Raw genomic sequence first — 18,806 nt, 5'->3', positions numbered from 1 at the left:
AAATCGTTTTTTTAATGTTCTACAGTATTACGGTGCGTGTGGAATCTAGGGCAAAGAAGCGTGGACTGCACAATTAGCGCATTGGCTTCGTACTCCAGTATGTTTTTGAAAACGCTGTCAAGTCCTCGTGCAGTGTAGGGCTAGTTCCTCTCTAGGTGCAGAGGAGTCGACCATTAACTAATGACTGCACATGATTTTATAGTTTTAGCCATTCTTGTATGTCGCATGTATTTTAGGCCTGGGCGTTTCAGGTCTGTTTTTTACTATGTAAAATTGTCAGGATTTTGCACTGGAAAACCTAGTTTCCCCATCATGAGGTCTGTGCACAGCCTCTAAAAAATTGGTCTCATTTTGCCATAATGTGTGCATGGGTGTAATACATGGAAGGGACCATTAATGTATATGCCATCCATACTCTGGCCACACCACAACTCCAGGGGGAACCTAAGGCAAAAATGTTGTTGCCCCGGCACCCTGATCCACCAGTGAGTGTGGTTGTGTGTGCGTGGCAGAGAGGGGATGGGGCTTATGATTTGAGTACTTAGCATTGCATACACTGTCCTTATCTCGTGTGCTGTGAGCACCTGGGCATTTGATGACAATACCTGGGAAGAAAGAAAACAATTTCTCTATGTATAAGATGTTTTATAAGAATTGTTTACTGAGAGTTGAGCAGAAGTTAATAAATTGAACTAATCAATAGTGCTCCTTTTATTGCATCCAGTCGGAACGCTTGGCTAACATTATTTGTATAGCCAGAACTTAAAACATCCAGCAATCAGTGGTCAAAGTGTACGAAAGTAAGTAGTGGAACTATGTTCCCTACTGGCCTGCACCGCTCCCCACAATCCCCACCACAACCCCACCCCTCCCACACACAATACAAACCCAAAACACACGTGCCTGCTGTTTAGAGAAACGTTCAGTGCAATGCACTGAAAGTGCAAGTTTCAACTTCTACACTTTTATTTTAAAACGAAATCATTCCGGAGCAGTTTATTTTAATAAAAGCATAGTAACCGTAAAACTGAATTAAAAGGAGTAGAGGAGCACTGCTCCCGACCACTTCGACCATTTCCAGCAATGCTTAACTGATACACACCAGCATGTTTTAAAATGTGCATCGTGAAACGACCACTGGCGAATTGGCATAGGTGCACCCATGCCCTAGTGTGCCCTCTCCAAAAGAAAGAATAACAGAGGGCAGCTTTAGCAAACTAAGATTTATTACAGCATAGACATCCACAAAAAAACGCACATCATACATATCGAAGGCGGTTTTTTTACGTTTAACTTATGAATGCGCTGGATGAGAGTAATTTCTCAATTGCACTGTATAATCGAAGTAAATTAGCCAGTAATTCCCCATACTTTTTTCCGTAAAGTTAAGCAGTACGTTTTATTCTATACAGTGTTAAGAGGAAGTACACCTCTCTGCCCTGTGCGAGTACTGTGCACAAAGAGTAATCTGCTCTTTGTGCAGTGTGCTCGCACTGGGCATATTAGATCACCGAGCAGCCGAGCCCCCACCTTCGCGGGCTCGGCAGTGTAGTCTGCTTGGGTGAGGTGCATGCATGAGGCATCATAGGAAAGTGCTTATCACTTACCAGTAGTGACGGTGTTGGCGACTCCAGACGATGGCAGCTTCAGCAGCAGGCTGACGACGATGTGGCGGCTCCGACTCCTCGAGATGGCGTGGGCTGAGTGCAGGCCAGCCATCCTTAAGAAGGCCTGCTGTCTTTTGTACAGGTAGGGGGGCGGAGCGAGAAGTGCGTAGGTTTGGTGTTTGGGCGGCTGACTCTGGCCGCATCACAACTTCCACATGTACCCATCATTTCTCTACCTCTTTTTCTCTGATTAACTGACTTCATTCCAAGATCCCCTGTCTACACTACTTAAACAACCTCAACACGCATGGCTACCGCAGGCCTACCAGTTACTATATCAACATTTATCGAGCTAGGCCCAAGCTCTCCTGTTTAGTCAGATCATACACCCCTACAGCAGTGGCAAAACCAGATCTGAAGCGCTGTAACCAATCAGATACTCGCAAGTTTAATTACCAAACTCCTTAAAAGTAGAACAGCACGCAGGAGTCGGGTATTTCTATCCTACACCCATCAACGCTGTAGGTTTTACATCTGCCACTCCTACTATACTTAACAGCCGCTAGGCCAACAAAATGCGCTAAATAAGAGCACTTTATATTTCATACGAGTGTTACAAGTTACCAAAGAGGTCAAAGCGTTATGCACATGCTGAGGGGTGTTTTATTCAGTCTATAATGGGAACATTATTCCATAAACAATGTATAGAACAATCATTTGCATATGGTAATAATCCTATCTTGATCACAAAAATAACATTACAAATGGGTGTTTTGAAGCAAATCAAATGGAAGAATTCTGTGCCCACAGCTCGCCTCCACCGCTTAAAGTCGGAGCACTGTGCGCGTTTGATCCATGAATATAATTACAGCCAATACATGTTTACTGCAACATAAAAGCACTTTAATGATTATGAACGTGATAAAAAGAAAGAACAGTAAAGGATGGTAAAAAAAAATCAAAAGCTGTCGGGTGTGCTTGACAGATGCCTGAAAAACAATGCATCCTAAAGATGGGTTTCTAAATAAAACGTGTTGAATTTCAGACTAGATTATTGGCACCTGCGCAGCGAAGAAATCAGAACAAGTTTGTTGAAGCATTAAAACGGTTTACAAACTAATTGCGAATTTGCCCTGCAGGTCCACTTAACTATTTTGTTGCAATGTTATCATTTTATCCATCACTTCCTCTGCCCCCTTCCTTTCCATCCCTCCCCTCCCAGCTTGCAAAGATGAAATAAAACACAGAAACAACTGTTCACAGAACCTCCAGGGGGACGAGCCACACTCCCTCCCAGATGATACAGAAAGCTAATCACTAAAATGTTCCGCCAAAAAGATTGTGCTTTAATGGTTTGCTGCAATTTCCAAGACAAGAGTGCAGAATAAAGCTGATCCGTTAACAGAATCAGGTGGGCGGAGACAATGCGCTTTTCATTGCATACATTGAAACAAATGGCAAGTGCTAATGCCAGGGTACGTCAACCACAACTTAGTCAAGCAAACAATCAAATGACCATTGCATTTCTAAGGAGAAATCTACAATAGTGTGCCAATGCGATGAGGCGTCTGTGGGCACTTATCCCCTAACTGCTAGGTTTGTTTGTTTGTTTGGTGAAGGTAGCTTGAAAGGCACTGAAAGATTTAAAGGAGCTGGCATTTTGGGAGGGAATTCAAAGTTTTGGGCGGCTTGTGCTGCATACCAGCCTCCCCGCCTTGGAAGTACGTTTGGACCAGGAAGGACACGAGAGCTGAGGAGACACAGCTGTTGAAATGTACCATCAGGGAGAGCTGCTGAAAATTGCCACCTGACAGCTGCCTGGAAACACCAAAAAGAGATTTTGCAAAGATTGCCTCTTCGGTGGAGCTGCCTATTTCTGAATTACCAAATTCTCCAATCATCCCAATTTGTACCATCCAGCTTCTCCAATACAGGTCTTTCAGTGAGGGGGGTCTGAAAACAAACCGCTAAATCACCCTGTGTTTATTTTAAACCAAAAGTGTGAAATCATAATTACCATATGCATTTGTGCCAATCTATAAACCCAACTGCTCGCCTTTTAAGCGTGCAGGAAAATCGAAGTTGCACAGCATTACACATGTGACTTTTGTTCATTGACCAGTTGGATTATTTCTTGAAGTGTAATTTGTAACTAAAACTATGGATGAGCAGTTTTAACGGTACCTCCCTCCAACAGTATCAACTCATTGCAGTTGTGCTCTACATCATGTGGTGTGACAGAGCTAGGGGCTTGACTATGCCAAAGGGGAGCAGCGACCCCTCCCAACCTGATGTAGGTGGCCTACCAGGGAATACAACAGAGCCAATCCTACCCGCCGTTGGGGTGAAGAAGCTGGAGGCATAGTCACCGAACCCCCCCCAGAGCATCTGTCATGCCGTAAGAATGTTGGTACCATTGTCTTTTCCGGTTTATAGTGAAAAGACCAAATAAAAAATATCGAAAAAATAGGCCGAACCAAAAAATCTCGAAAAAAAAAAAAATTGCATTTTTTTCAATACGTTTTTTTTCGAAATGGGGGGGTTCCCCCCAACTCCCCTTTTTTCATTTTTTTTTTATTTTACCCCTTTTTTTTTTTACTTACCTGACCCCAAAAATACATATAAATAAATAAATAAAAAATGCATTTTTTTTTGTTTTCGATATTTTTTTTTCGAGATTTTTGTCATTCAATATTCTTTTTTGGCCTTTTGACTGACCACCGTCTTTTCCACCGTACCCATCGGCCTCTTTTCTGAACAGAGTTCTTTTACATTTTCAACATGAACACAAGGCCCAGAAACCGCTGCGCCAGATCCAGAATGAGCAGAGTAGCAGCTGAAACACATCCTCTTATCAGGCATCAAGCTTCGCCATGCTGGGCAAAGATGACCAACCCGGCAGAGTCAAGCGATGCCAAACAGTCAATAATGAATGAAGAGAGTGCTGGGCATAGCAGCGACTCTGAAAATGTTTCATCTGTAACCCAAACTCCAGTGACAAGAGTAGTGGAAGATTAGCCCAATGCGAAAGGTGACACGAGGAAACAATGGGAAGGGGGAGGTGTTGACAACTATGATCAGCAGTGGTATAAACACCATGTACTCTAAATGGATGAGGGGTGTTCGGGTGAGCTTGGAAGGAGAGTTGGTGAACCGAGAGGCCACGCTATGGAGAATGGAGAGTGGAGTGGCAGTTGTGGAGGAATTGGATGAAAGTGGTGAAGGAATGTTATGTGCGTGAGGGAGAGAGAGAGGTAACCATCTTTAGAGTGTAGTGAACTGTGTGGGTCAGATTATTTGAGTAGGGAAGGGGCGAGAGGAGAATGTGTGTAGGGATTGCGAGTGCAGGTGACTAGCATACGGTGAGAAACGAGAGGGAGGGTGAAAAGGAGAGAAGGAGAGACTGAGAGGAGGGTAGTAGGAGAGAGGAGGTAAGCATAGTAGGGGAGGTTGGAGAATAGGAGGGAGGAAATAGGAGGAGAGAGAGCGAGAGGAGCAAGGAAGGAGCGTGGGAAGAACTGAACGAAGGAGGAGGGAGGGAGTAGTGACAGTGAGTGGAGAAGACAATGTGAAGGGAGAGAGAGGGGAGGAGACTATTAAGGACAATCAAAAGGGGCGGAGAGAGCGAGAGAGAAGAGGAACTCAGACTGAAGGCAGAAGAAGTATCAAGGGAAGGAGAAGTGCGAGAGATAGCGTGCTGAGACTTCAGCCTGACATTCTTAATGCAAGCACAGTGGAAACATCAGAATAGGGATCCCTTAGGAGGTTATGTAGGGAGTCAGATGAACATGGCTTCGGCTTTTAGGTTCTCACTTCAGTCTAGGTTAGAACTAGACAGTAGCTGTTACGTGCACTTAGTATGTCATTGCAACATCTTGTTGCTGAGTTGGGATGCCCGAGATAGGCTGGAGGATACCTAGGGAAAGGACAAGGCAATACTAGGGATCCCCTTAGTTTGGCCTCACTTCATCGTCCAGCCTACTGACATCTGAAGTTGTTCATAAAAAGGGTTGTGTGTGGGTAGTGACAGGTCCTAGCCAAAGCTGGATTCTCCCCATTTGCATCAGACTTCCTAAAGCTGGCTAGGCATTATTCAACAGCTTTGAATGTGAACAGAGTGTGGAACAATTTCCTATATGCACAGAGGGCGGATATTTTCTCAAGGATTTTACCATAAACAGACAGGTCTGGTTACCCCAGATGTGGGCACTCTCTGGAAAAAGTCTTGGTACTTGTGGACCACTACAGTGGTAACTGGCTGGCATACATGGCTATTACATTACAATGCACCAACCACTTCTAATGAAAGACGGAGATGTCCTGTCTCAGCTCACCAGGAAATTACAGGTCAATTTGAACCATGTGAGGAGAGTTGAAATATTAGCACTTTGGATAGCAGGCATCGTCCAGCGCCCTAAATTGACTGCTAAACATAAAAGCGGAGGTGCCATGATAACGTTCGTGATCTGGGGAAGCTGGGTATGGGCAGTACCACGTTGATTTCCTTTCATTGATGGGAAGAACAATCAAGAGCAAGGATCCATGAGGAATACACAGGCAAAGACAATGGTGGTGAAGGGCATCTAGGAGATCATGGCCACTGCCGACAAGCACTTCATTCACACTGGCTGCGTGGAAGCAATTTTGCAAGAAACACAAAGCATTCGCTTCCCAATTGCACAGTGATGATGGAGCGACAGCTCAAGCAGCCACCTTGAAGGCATTTTTCAATTTCGTTTCCAGTTTCAGGCCTATTTATTTTTTACACGCGATAACTCATTTCATTAGTTCCATACAACATACCTGGCATCTGTGCAGTGGGCCAGAAATGTTAATACTTAACGCTCTGTAAAAATGTATTAACATGAAAATGACATGGGACAATTCATTCGCTGCTGAGAAAACGCACAATAGGTGTTGGAGGCAGAGGGGTGCTTTCACTTATCAAAACGATTTCAGGAACCAGGGAGCCTTACCTGATCTGTCCCCGCACCAGAGGTCTGTTTTTCGTTCTGTTCATGTTTGAGTCAAAAGGAACCTCAAAGAACTGCAAAAAGAAACATAAGAAATCAAAAGGCAGCCCACGCTACATGATTCCAGAAATGGAAATTAATGTATTAGAATTAACGAATCGGGCATCTCAGACCAGCTCATCAGAAAACTGTCAGATATAACAGATTATTGCTCAGTTGTACACCATGCTCCCTAGTAAGCACAGCAATGAACGTCCCATAGGTCAAGCGGTAGCCAACCAGACTGGGCCTCATAGGACTGCTTAGATATGGGTCCCCACAAATCACAGGTCTTCCCCAAGAAATAGTACTGCTGGGTCACCGGCCTGGTTGACCCGAAGCTGTTGCACTGTCTCCCTCTCTGCCCCAACCCACCCCTTTGAGGGGAGGAGACAGACTGTGGCAAGAAGTGGAGAGCATTACAAAAAATAGTAGAATTTTAGTAAGTTCGAATGAAAGTTGCTTGAGAATAAAAAACGGTATAGTTTCAAGGTTGACCCCATATCAGGAAGGCTATTGAGCACACGATCCTTAGCCCAGAAGTGTGTGCTTTGTATAGAGGGCATTGGAAAAGCCACTTTTTAAAAAACAGTCCCGGTTATGAAGGGCTGACCGGTGGCCAGACTGAGCAGCTCAGAAGGTTGTTGCTTTCATGGCCTGTTTTTCTGTTTTGTGTTAGAATAAACAATTGTCCCACTGGCCCTCATTTTGCAACTTGGGGTGGATTTTATTCATGCCAAAAAGAGCATTCAACAATATACTGGTTGACCAGAAGGAAAAATTGCAATCGGACTCAAAATACAATATAAACTGGCCATCAAACTGAACATGTGCGTTTCTTCTACAATGCTCAATAGAGGGCCGAGTCTTCCAACTGCTTCTGTTTTTGGAAGATCTAAAAACTGACGGACCATGATGCACTAAGTCGAATGGGAACGTGGGTATTTCCAATCTTGTCACCTGGTAGCACAGGCAAATTACCCATCTTCTCATTGTTCAGCAACTCTATGTTGGTGAATACATGGATTTACTAAACAGTTTCCCAACACAGGGTGTCATGATGATACCACGTAACTAAACACACCTTTTGACTCATTTTAAGAGCTGAACTTTTAATTTGAAATTTAATTTAATTATTTTGGGTTAGAGGAGGCATTATGTTTTACTAAAAGTGGGGCTTTTCTTTCGCCAAGAGGTAGTACTAAAATATGACCCATTTCCTTTAATGCTTTCATAAGTGTGAATATATGTTATTTTCTGAAGTTAACTGTAAAAATATACACTTGTATATCAAAGTAAACAAGATGAACCTTTTAAGCTTACTATTTTTTAGAAAAATGATGAGCACTTGTTTTTAAAAAAGTCTCAATGTTTTATAAAAAATTGGCCATTTTAAAAGAAAAATTCATTACATTAAATAGAAGTTGCAAATATGCAAGGGAAACTTGTTTTTGAGAGTTTGTGGCAGCATCTACACAGGAGTTTGGAATTTTGTACATGGGTAGAGATTTTCCTAAACGTATTTCCTTTAGAGACACCACTTTGAGGGCTGTATTTAATACATTTAAATGATTGCATAATATATACCAGCACAGAGAAACTGTTATTGACCTCCCCTCAGCCAATCAGAATGTTTAGAGAGCAGTCACAAACTACTAGTACTGACTGCATTTCGAGCAATCGGTCTTTAGAAGCGGACAGTGAAACAATGCAAATTCCAGCTACGATTCTGCTTCAACAAGACATTGCACTCTGGCAGAGCTTATTTTATGCTGTAACACGCTATTTAGTACACGAAAAAGAAAACATTGGAAAATACTTTAGCTTTCTTATAGAGAAACCCATTACGTTTACATGCTACCTACTGCATGCTCATGTTAAACCTGTTCCAAATACAATACTTAATTTATGAAGACAACCATGCTATTTAAGTGCTACAAAATAATATGATATGAAGTTTACTTTACTCACTTTTAAAGCACAATTTTTACTTCAGCACGAAAACTCCAAAGCCTGTATTGCTACCACCACCATGTGCTAATAGCCTTCTAGACCTTGGGATGGGTCATTATCGCTTAGGATAATGAGCCTTCCCCAACTTATAGGCCGGCTGGTCATTATCCCGTGATGAGTGATGACGGCCCCTCCCTCAGTCTACAAGGCTACAGTGTCACTGTGTTCACATGATGACCTGGGTCTGGGCAGGTAAGGCATATGATCGCATGTCTGGTGGGGTCTTTTTAGGCTGGGTGGCACATGATCACAACTCTTTCAATGCAGGCATTTGGACATTCTAATTGGGTTCTAAGATGACAGGGAAAGGTTCTTGCTACTCATTCAAGATGGGCAACACAGACATTTGGAAACATGTAAACCCTATTTCTTAATGTTGGAATAGTACTTCCAGTCTACGGAGGAAGCCCATTTCTGGGTGCACTGTATACATACAAGCCAGAAACTGGAATTCATTTTGCTGCTTCTTCCGCTGTATAATTAGCACTCTGATTTTTTTGTCTGCTTTCCTATGCTGCTGAGATGTGTTTTCTTCACTAGATGCTGCAAAGGGGTCTTCCAATAATAGCACTGCTGCCATAAACACAAGTGGTAACATTAGACTGGCTGAATGTGATATTCCATTGATCACATGGGCAAATCAGTTTTCCCAGCGAGCATCATTTTCTATTTATATTCATCGTTTTAAAACATTTCTACGAGGAATGCTTTACACAGTATTTTAGCAGTACACTGGACGAGAGGAGTACTGTATGGTTACAGCAATCAGAGGTGTGAGTGATGTGCAGAAGCTGCTCACGGTGTTGCTCAACATTTTGTAAATAGAATGTGAGCATATATGAATATATCAAGAGTCCAGGGATAAATAAGAGACCGGTACAGGAAAAAAGGATAATTTTCAAATTATGGTGAGTTTGCAAGTTATTTTTAAGATGCAAAGTGATTGTCCAGATTGTAACATAAAGGGAAGGGGTTTACAGTGATGTGATACCAGGAGGCAGAATGCAAGGCATCTATAGGATGCACACAGGGGCTTGGCAACACCCAAGTAGTTGCTGGTTAGGGAAAATGTGTTTTGTGGCTTGTATTAAAATAACATGCGCGACACATTTGAACACGGCCATGTTCTTTGCTGACAGCCAACCAAAATTGATAACCTGGTACATGGAGGAGAAAGGGTACCGTGGGAGGCAAACAAGAGGCTGTTGCAGCAGTCAAATGTGCTCATGTGCAGGGTGTTGATTAGGGCTTTGGTAGCACGGAAGGGTGAAGAGTGCTTTGAGCCTATAGATGTTAAGGAGTTGGAAGCAGGCTGTTGTGGCTGCCATGGTGATGGAGAAGAACAATAGCAGGTGGGTGTCGAATTGACCACCCAGGTTCACTGAGTTGGTTGACAGTAGTAGTGTGCCAAAGAGAGGAAGGAGATTAGTTGGCAGAGGGTCTAGGGAGTAGACAGTGGTAGTTACATTTTTTAAGCCAAGCCCCCACTGAGTAAAGTTATTGATGCCAAGCCCCCCCTTCCCCCAGAAGCCATATCCGATAATATTTTCTATTAAAAGCAGTCAGTGGTAGTTACATTTTTTAACCTCATGCCATACCATGTATCGTAACTCAGTTCCATCCCTTGGATACATTAGGACACTGAAATCCCTTTCGGCCCTCACCCATCTACGGAATGCACTGCACCAATCCCCCACGTACGTTGCACCACCTGCCCCCCACCCACCAGAACCTTCCATGCCATAGCCCTTCTAGCTAACAATCCCAGTGCCAGGGCCTCAACCACAATTTTCACACGTCTGCCCTTACCACAAGTTGGAGGCCCTAACAGGCAAGTTTGATTGTAAGTTGAACCCTTACCTCGAATATTTCCTACAACGTAAAGCAAATAGCCACCTAAAAACCCACCAGAATTTCACATCCCCACCACATGTGTACAAACGTCCAGATCCCTCTCCTACAAATCCAATTTGTCGGGTCCGCTCGGAGCGTCATTTTAGTTACCCTCACCAGGGTGATGCATGCCTGTTGCACTATTTAGTATTGTATCCACTGGAATTTACCATTTCTTGAGACCCGATTTGCATTTTCAAGTACCCTAGTCCACTTGCCATCTGAGAACTGGCCACCCTCTCGCAGAGGATCCCTGCGTTTTTTAATTCAGAACTCTAGCGCAATGTTAAAGCATTCATGCCTATTCGTTGCATACAATTCCGACACACACTCCCGCTTCCCCCTTTTCCACTAATTGCAAAAGGGTTACATTCATTCCATGGATATGCAGTTACTCAGAGAACCCACTCGGGCCTCTCCTACTCCTGCCATCAACATGGAAAACTCTATGAAGTTCAGGGGAACTAACGGGTGAGCGGTCTTAAATTCCATGTATGTAATTGTCCCCACAGACAGTTAAGTTCAAATCAAAAGTCTGTCTGTGTCCAAAACCTATACTTGTCCTCACAACTAACTTTATACAATGGGTAGGGATGTCTGCAGCAAAAGAAATACTGTTTAAATGAAAGCTCCAAGCTTCTTCCAGCTCTTGGCTTGTAATCCGCTTTCCCTTCCCCCAAGTTCAGAACAGTTCCAAAAAGGCCTCAGGGTTTCCGTCCCCAATGAGTTCAACCCAGTTCACAAAGTCTTGAGGTTCGTTGAAGAGTTCAACTCAGTTGTCTTAGGGTTCCCTTCCCCAAGAGTTCAATTCTCCCAAAACCAATATCAGTTCAAATCTTTTCTCATCCAGGCTTTTCAATAGTTCACCTGGATTTCTCTGTTTCTTCATTTATAACTCACTTCAACCACTGTTGCAAAAGCACACGTTCCTTGCTTTCCTTGTCGCAGTTAATGGACCACAGCGTCCACCCATTACAGGCCACGCAACCGATACCCTTGTTCCTTGTGTTCATTTATATTTGACCATATCTTCCTTTGCAGCCTTTTGACTCTGACACCACTTGTGGTTCACACATCTTATTTCGTGGCATTTTCCATTATTATCACATTGCTTTTATTTCATTCATATGTGCTCATCACTTGCTTTTGCGCTATGCGGTATTAAATTATTCTCTCAGTGTCTCTCAGTCACTTAATTATTCAAAGTTATTTGTTTCAACTTTGCAAAGTGCTTGTAATAGCTCGCAGCTTGTTTATTATTGAAATGTACTTGCTTTGGCCTGCCACAGTATTTATAAAAGTTCTCAGTTTCTTCTGTATTCATACACGCTTGGTCCAAGTCCCTACAGTGCCCCGGTACAAGTGTTCCCTTCTTTACTCTTACCAGTGGTATGTAGCAGCTCCTTTGTGCTTCTCTGCACTGCCTTCCTTTTATGGGAGCCACAGCGAGCAGTGCTCGCCGTCCTGTAACTCTGCAGCGTGTAGCTCTGCTCTTGCAGAGTTGAAGCAACTGAGAACACCTCCCTCTCTTTTGGAGACCTGTGGCGATCGTGAGGCTTCGGTGCCCCTCAGTTCCTGCTGTTGGCACTGGGCAAGCAGGATAGCAGAATCTATGACGCTGTCACAGCCAGCCTTGACCCCGGCGTCTCTCCCTCACTCCTGCTCCATACGGCTTCTCTCCAGCCTGTTCCTCTCCACCCCGCTCCACTCTTCCAAGCCATGTCATTCTCTCCAGGCCGTCTCTCTTCTTATACACCTGGGACTTGTTAAATGGCTGCAGGTGTAAGTCCTTGACTTTAATTTCCTGACCATGGTGAAACATTAACTGGATATGCCTGGCCATTACAACTGTACTCCTTCAAAGCCCACTTCCTCGTCTCAGTACCAACGTGATGTTTAGTGAGGTTTGAATGAATGTGACTAAGAACTGAAATATTGTTAACTGCGTCCAATGGATTCCAAAAGACATGTGGCACCGCAGATGCTGACTTGTAAAGAAATGTGACAGATTTAAGGTGTCAGGTGTCTTGACCCACGTTTGAATTATTATGCTACAACATTTGGTGCTGTGGGCTTAGAAAATCCAAGATGGCCGAAAAGCCCACATTTTTGCACACACCAAGATGGTCGCCTGACCTGCCACCCACCAGTGCAAGCGTGATGGGCCAGAAGTGCCATGAGGGAAACGCGGTGCCAAAGGAAAAACCGCAGTGCCTGTTAGCTCAAAAAGCGCTTTGAAATCACCTTCGTTTCTCTGAAATGCAAGCTCAAAATGCCTATTCAAACATTGCAAGATATTCAAAAATCTTACTGAACACCAGCAGACATCTGGTAGAATGAAGTCTTGTGTGCATACCAAATCTGGAAAGATGAAGAGCCTAAAATAATGTTCATAACAAAACTGGCTGAGCTGTGGATGTCAGCAGCTTAAGTGAAATGGGATTTAAAGCCACTAAAATTGAAATGTTTAAAATAAATGAGTGACCTACTTTTGAGTGTCACATAGGTTGCAACTGCTTAAATGTCAGCGTTCTAGCTGCATGTGTAAAAATTGTAAGTTTCATTTGAATGAAGAAAAATTGGAACCAAAAGTGACATTTGGCTAAAGCCTGGCTTAAGGGGACTGAATTCTGCCCGGCAACTACCCCTGACAGGAGTGGAAACTTGCCCAGCAACTGCATTCCCAGGCCTGGCCTCCCCTTCTGCTGCACCACCAAAAGGAGATCACACCTCTCTGATTGAATCAGAGGAGGGGCACCTGGGACTGCGAAGGAAAACGGAACAATGAACTTTCCTTGGCTCAGGCAAATGTTAAATTAGGGGGGTTGTAAATGGCTTCCTCTTGGAAGAAACTGGGAGGAGCAATGCCTCTGTGAGCCAGCAGAGCTGGAGGCGGGGACAGACAGAAATTCCCCCATGTGCTTTGGAACCTAAACCACACCCATCTGGGCCAGAGCATAATTTCAAAAAGATGGATAATTCATAGTACATAACTGTCAAAATGATATCAATAATATAATTATTCCTGTGATTTTTCTGTGCACATTTTAAGAGGCGTTCGGACTCTGTGGTATGTTCTGGGGGGTCGTAGCGGAAAATAGGGTATTACGCCAAATGTCTGTATGTTAAAAATCTGACACTTTATCATCTGATGCCCATATTTCTTGTGCACAGTTGTGTAAATTCTGGAAACGTTTAGAGGTTGTGTTCTTGATGAAAAGGGCAGAATCTGTCAGATGTGGACACAACATCTTACAAAGACAGGGATCGGATGGTTTGGTGCTACAGAAAATATGTTAACTGGACCTATAATATAAGAAAAATTGAACATAGATAAATATGCATTTGGATCAAAAATAGATTTGTGTGCAAAGTGACAAGGGGAGTGTTCCTTCTGTATGCCATAAAATTGATGCCTGATGACACTCCATTGCCTTCCCCAATCAAGGGAGAGAGGAGAACTTGGCCAATGATAAGTTGTGAGGGGCAGGCTTAGTTATGCCCACGCACAGACCCATTTTCAAAAGACATAAAAGGAGTCATTGAGACCCAGGTCGGGACATTCACTTTCCACTTCAAACTGATTTCTTGCAAAGCATTTTGCCGGACCAGACAATATCCAGAAGACTCCAGAACCAGAACTTAGAATCCAGACTTCAGAACTTGTAGCAGAGAGGCCCAGTCCACAAACTGAATCCTTCAGAGGCCTCAGAATCCAGCAATCTAACCAAACTCTTCAACAGCCGGGCTGTGCTGTTTGATTCTGGCTAGAACCCTGTGCCAGAACCCAGAAAGCAGTGCTGTATCCAGAGAGACCCAGACCAGACCGCTGTGCAGTGGCAAGAACTTTTGCCAGAACCAGAGATCCAGACCAGCAAAGAAGAGAGAACCGCAGTTAAACCTGTTGACCAGATCTTGACGGCCTATTTCAAATTTATAGAGTGAGTACCCAGCCAGAACTGTCCATAGTCATCTATTAGTTTAAAATAAGCTTATCCCATGCAATTCAACCTGCCTAGAACTGCATTAGAAATCGTGTGTTCATTCTGTGACTTTAAAGCTGTGAAAGTGTAATTTGCCATTCTGAATCATCATTTCATTTCTGAAAATCTACCTCCACAAAATCATCAGTACCATTTGAACCATACATGCTAGGAACGAGATTTAACTTTCATTTAACATTCATTTTAAAGCTAAGATCCTGAGCTTTCCAACGAACCCAGAAACGACTTCTAGTTTTTCCGTAATCGCGCTCGACGCATTCGGAAAAGGTGCCACGAATTGAAAACTAGCTCAAACTTCTTCACCTGTCAAAAATAGCTGTCTTTTGCTTGCATTGCTGAAATTTGTTTTCAACCTGATAATCCCTCATGAATCATTGCTAGTGTAGACCTGAACTAATTCAAAGTAGCTGTCACCTACCCCGAGTATCCTATAGGGAATTAAAATCATTTTTAGCATATTTTCACTTCTTTGCAAATCACATTTAAAGTATTTTTGCCTGTGTTTTAAAATCATCCATGTGCTCTAAGCTTGCTAGGGGGGAACTGAATTGGTATTGCAATTGATGGTATTCCTGAAAATTGTGTGCTCTCCTTCCATCTCTTGATACTGCATAGGGGGGGGAGTGAATTGCCACAAGGGGAAAAGTGATTATATTCTCTTTTGTTCAAACCATATCAGTTTATTTCTGTGCTGCATTCTTTCCATCATTGTTTTTCTTTGAAACCATAAAAGCATTCTCAGCTACCTTATCCTTTCTATACCAACTCCTCAGTGATTACAAAAGTGTGCTAGTGTAATATTATCCATTGTTGATCACTGTCATATTCATAAATGTGCGATCAAATATTAATTATAAAAGTGTGATATATATGTATATATTGTTTAATTTTCAAATAAATCTTTTAATTTGCAAAACAAACCTACTTCTTGGCTCAGTGAGGTCAGGGGGATTCAAAGAGAGGGGCGTTATACAAGGGTTTATCATCCAGATCTGTGAACTTGTCATAAAAATATATGAATAAGGGCTTCCCTTGGGCATCCCAGACTAGTTGGAGTGCTGATTTGAAGTCACTTAACAAAGGCTGTAGAAGTGCACATGGAAGGACATTAATACATTTGAAATACTGTGCATTTGGTAGCTAAAAAGGAGGAATGATGCTTTACATTTAAGAAATAAAGTCGAATGACAGAATGTGTTTTCAGGAAAAAAGAGATTTAAACTCAGCACATAAAATTATGCATTTAGAGGGAAAGGCCTATTTCGCTTTTATAGCAGTGGACACTGGTTACTTATGTAACTATGACCTATCTGTGTAAATAATACCAAGATCTGACTTATCTCTGTTTAAGCATTCTGTAAAGAAAGGGTTTATTTCTTGAATGGATGCAATATAAAATGTCATGTGTAAATATGTTTCTTAAATTGAAATGCTCTTTCTCAGAATTGTGCATGTAACTGAACTGGGTGTATCTGGAACTGTGACTCTCCCCACCCCCTCCCCCCCCAGACCTTTGGGCTGGGTTCATCAAGGAAACAGACTTGGAGTTTCAGTTAAAAATACAAGAAATGTTGCAAGAGAGATTGGAACTATGGTGATACAGATAACATGACCAACAGAAATGACCTTTATGGTCAGGTTCGCCATAAAGTGTGCATTAGCTCTGAGCAAATGCCCTCTGAAGCTCACGAGAAGAGGTTAGAATCAACACTGGCCAGCCTTATGTCATGATCTGGTCATAGAAGAGAAATGAAACTGCTTGGGTGATCAGAAGCAAAACTACCTCTCATATAATGCATTGCCACATGTTTAACATTTAACACATTTTTCTAAATAAAAAGAGCACTGTGTGTCCCAGTGAGCCCATCCCGGGTTCATTTTAAAGATGATAAAATGCCTGTTGGCTCCATGTAAAAAGGAAATGTTTGTGATGTGCATAACCTAAGTTATGATCAAAACAATTTTATTCTGGCATTTTCATAAGTCTGAGGAACTGGACAATTGGTGACGTTTGAGATTGTGAAATTAATGTTTGAATTGGGAAGTGTCCAATTTGTTGCTATTTCTGCACAGCAGCAAACCACAGAAACCAGTGGCTCCGCACAAGATGTGCATGCCAAAAAAAAATATAGCATTTACTGACTCGTTATAATATGAAGAATCCAAAATGTTCTTAGATTTTCAGAACCCAAAAAGGTAAATCCCACTTGTCATTTTGAAATGAAGAATATTTTTCCTCCTTGAGCCTGCATGATACATATCTCACAACTGCTGGTCCTATCAGCAGCCAGTGGGCTTCTTGGTGTGAGGTGAAGGGAGAGTGCTAATCAAGCCATACCGTGTGAATTATGATAATATAGGAGAGTCATCAGCCCTATAAGTTGTTAATTTTTCAGAACATGACTTTTTCACTTTATTACTGGAGCGAGCCTGCTGCCGGACTCTTGCGAGGAACAACTAGCAGAGAGGCCTCAATCCTTGCATTGGAGACAATGACAAGGAAATCAAAAATCCTTGACTGAAGCCCTTGACCAGATCTGTGCTGTCCTCAGAGGATCCCTGCGTTTTTCCCTGACCAAAGCCTCCCATTTAAGTAGACTAATCCAAAAGCCATCAATTGTGAGGGGAGCTACCTGACTTTATCCCTTTCCATTAGTGGGTAGGGGGGTGAAACTAGGAAGGCCCTTAGCACATTTTATTAAATCCAATTAAAATGAATTCCACTATAGAAAATCACCCTATCCATTTAAATTAAATTGTGTTGGGAACAGCCCGCCTTAATCCTTCCAATTAAATTGTGGAGGGTGGTGGGGGGAAGCTGTGTAGATCCTTAGCGCATTGAATTGAAGTTAAATCAATTAATTACCATGTAAAAATCACGGGATGAATGTTGTTAGAATTCAAAACTAACAACGTTCATGCCCAGTGTGTTAGAGCCGGTATAGACAATAAAGTACTTGGGTGACTACCTTTCTGCAACCAGTTTTCTGTAGCGAAGGGGGTTGTCCATAATCCCAAAATAAGTAACCCTAAAACACTATTCAAGTGAATGTAGAGGGTGCAAAACAAAATTCACTATTTAGTCCCTTGCATCCTGAACAAGAATTACTAAGCATTACATCTTAATTGAATGTTTGTTGCAAAAAGAAGAACAAGTTACTTTCTTACCTGGTAACGTTCTTTCGAAGGGATGTTCCTCCGACGTATTCCACATCTTTGACAGTGATTACCACAGCTGTGCTGCTTTGAAAAACTCTTTCCGCGTAGGTGTCCTGCGTCGATGACGTCGTTACGCTCCCTCGAGGACCTCCTCTGACGGTCGACATCACTGGATGTTATATGTAGGATGCACGTAGCCTCAGTTGTAGTTTTTTCCCCCAGAACGTGTGGCACCAATCTTCTGCCAGTATTACTACAGAAAGCCTTGCGGAAACAGAAGCTGTAATCGCAGGCCCGTTACTCTGCTCGCCGAAACGTTACACAAGGTACAATTTACTGTTGCTTTCTAAGAGACTATGCGAGCACTGCAAACTTTCTAGCCCCTTGTATTAGCAATCTAAAATAAGCACACATTTTCCCTGTCTAACTCTGCCTTGCCTGTAAGGTCATTCCTGCCCCTCCTGCAGTACGACCTATATGACTATATAATGCTGCCTCCTAATGCGCCATACTACCATGCATGTTGTATAACTTTCACTTACCTCCAGTCCTTGTTCTCAAGTATAGTATGAACTGCCCCATGCTATCCGTTATGTATTTGTACCACATTGACATCTGATTGCATGCACATGTTATCTATCCTAAGGTATAGCAGTAGACGGCCTCCTATTAACCTACTGTACTAAAATTCGAGCTGAATATCAGCACCCACCATGTCCCTATTGTATACCTATATACCTGCCATAGTATTGAGTGACCTTGTTTCCTGGATTGTAACACCACCTACATGCTAGCATATTGCAGGCATAGCAGGAGTGTGTCTGTGACCCTGTATTAGAAACTGCATTTGTAACCCAGTATAGAGTACTTCCCATACATAGCACTAGAAGTCTGTCTGCCTTATTTAATTGATAATTGCACCAGATGCTAGTACAGAGTACAACTCAGCCTAGAGTGTTTTTGACCTTTTTGCATTGACACCGAATCTAGTTGTTAGTACACTATAGGCCTAGCATGACAGAATCTTCACTGTATTCTATACTATAACTGCTCTCAGTTATCAGTACATAGAACATTCTAGTCATAAGCATTTCCGACAGACTGCACTAAATTTGAAT

General features: G+C 42.6%; 1 protein-coding gene across 1 annotated transcript in view; it reads right to left on the bottom strand.

Annotated features, from left to right (window-relative positions):
- COX10 (cytochrome c oxidase assembly factor heme A:farnesyltransferase COX10) overlaps positions 1-18,806 on the bottom strand; it is a 1,225,252-nt gene that overhangs the window by 419,470 nt on the left and 786,976 nt on the right. The window contains exon 5 of the mRNA XM_069654548.1: positions 6,584-6,654. Within this exon, the coding sequence (XP_069510649.1) occupies positions 6,584-6,654 (71 nt within the window). The remainder of the gene's footprint in view (positions 1-6,583; positions 6,655-18,806) is intronic.

Source organism: Ambystoma mexicanum, chromosome 3q (assembly GCF_040938575.1).
Source record: "Ambystoma mexicanum isolate Mex_15411 chromosome 3q, UKY_AmexF1_1, whole genome shotgun sequence".
NCBI classification, from domain to species: domain Eukaryota; kingdom Metazoa; phylum Chordata; class Amphibia; order Caudata; family Ambystomatidae; genus Ambystoma; species Ambystoma mexicanum.
Note: the sequence above shows the minus strand (reverse complement) of the source record. Positions and strands in the feature narration are given on the sequence as shown.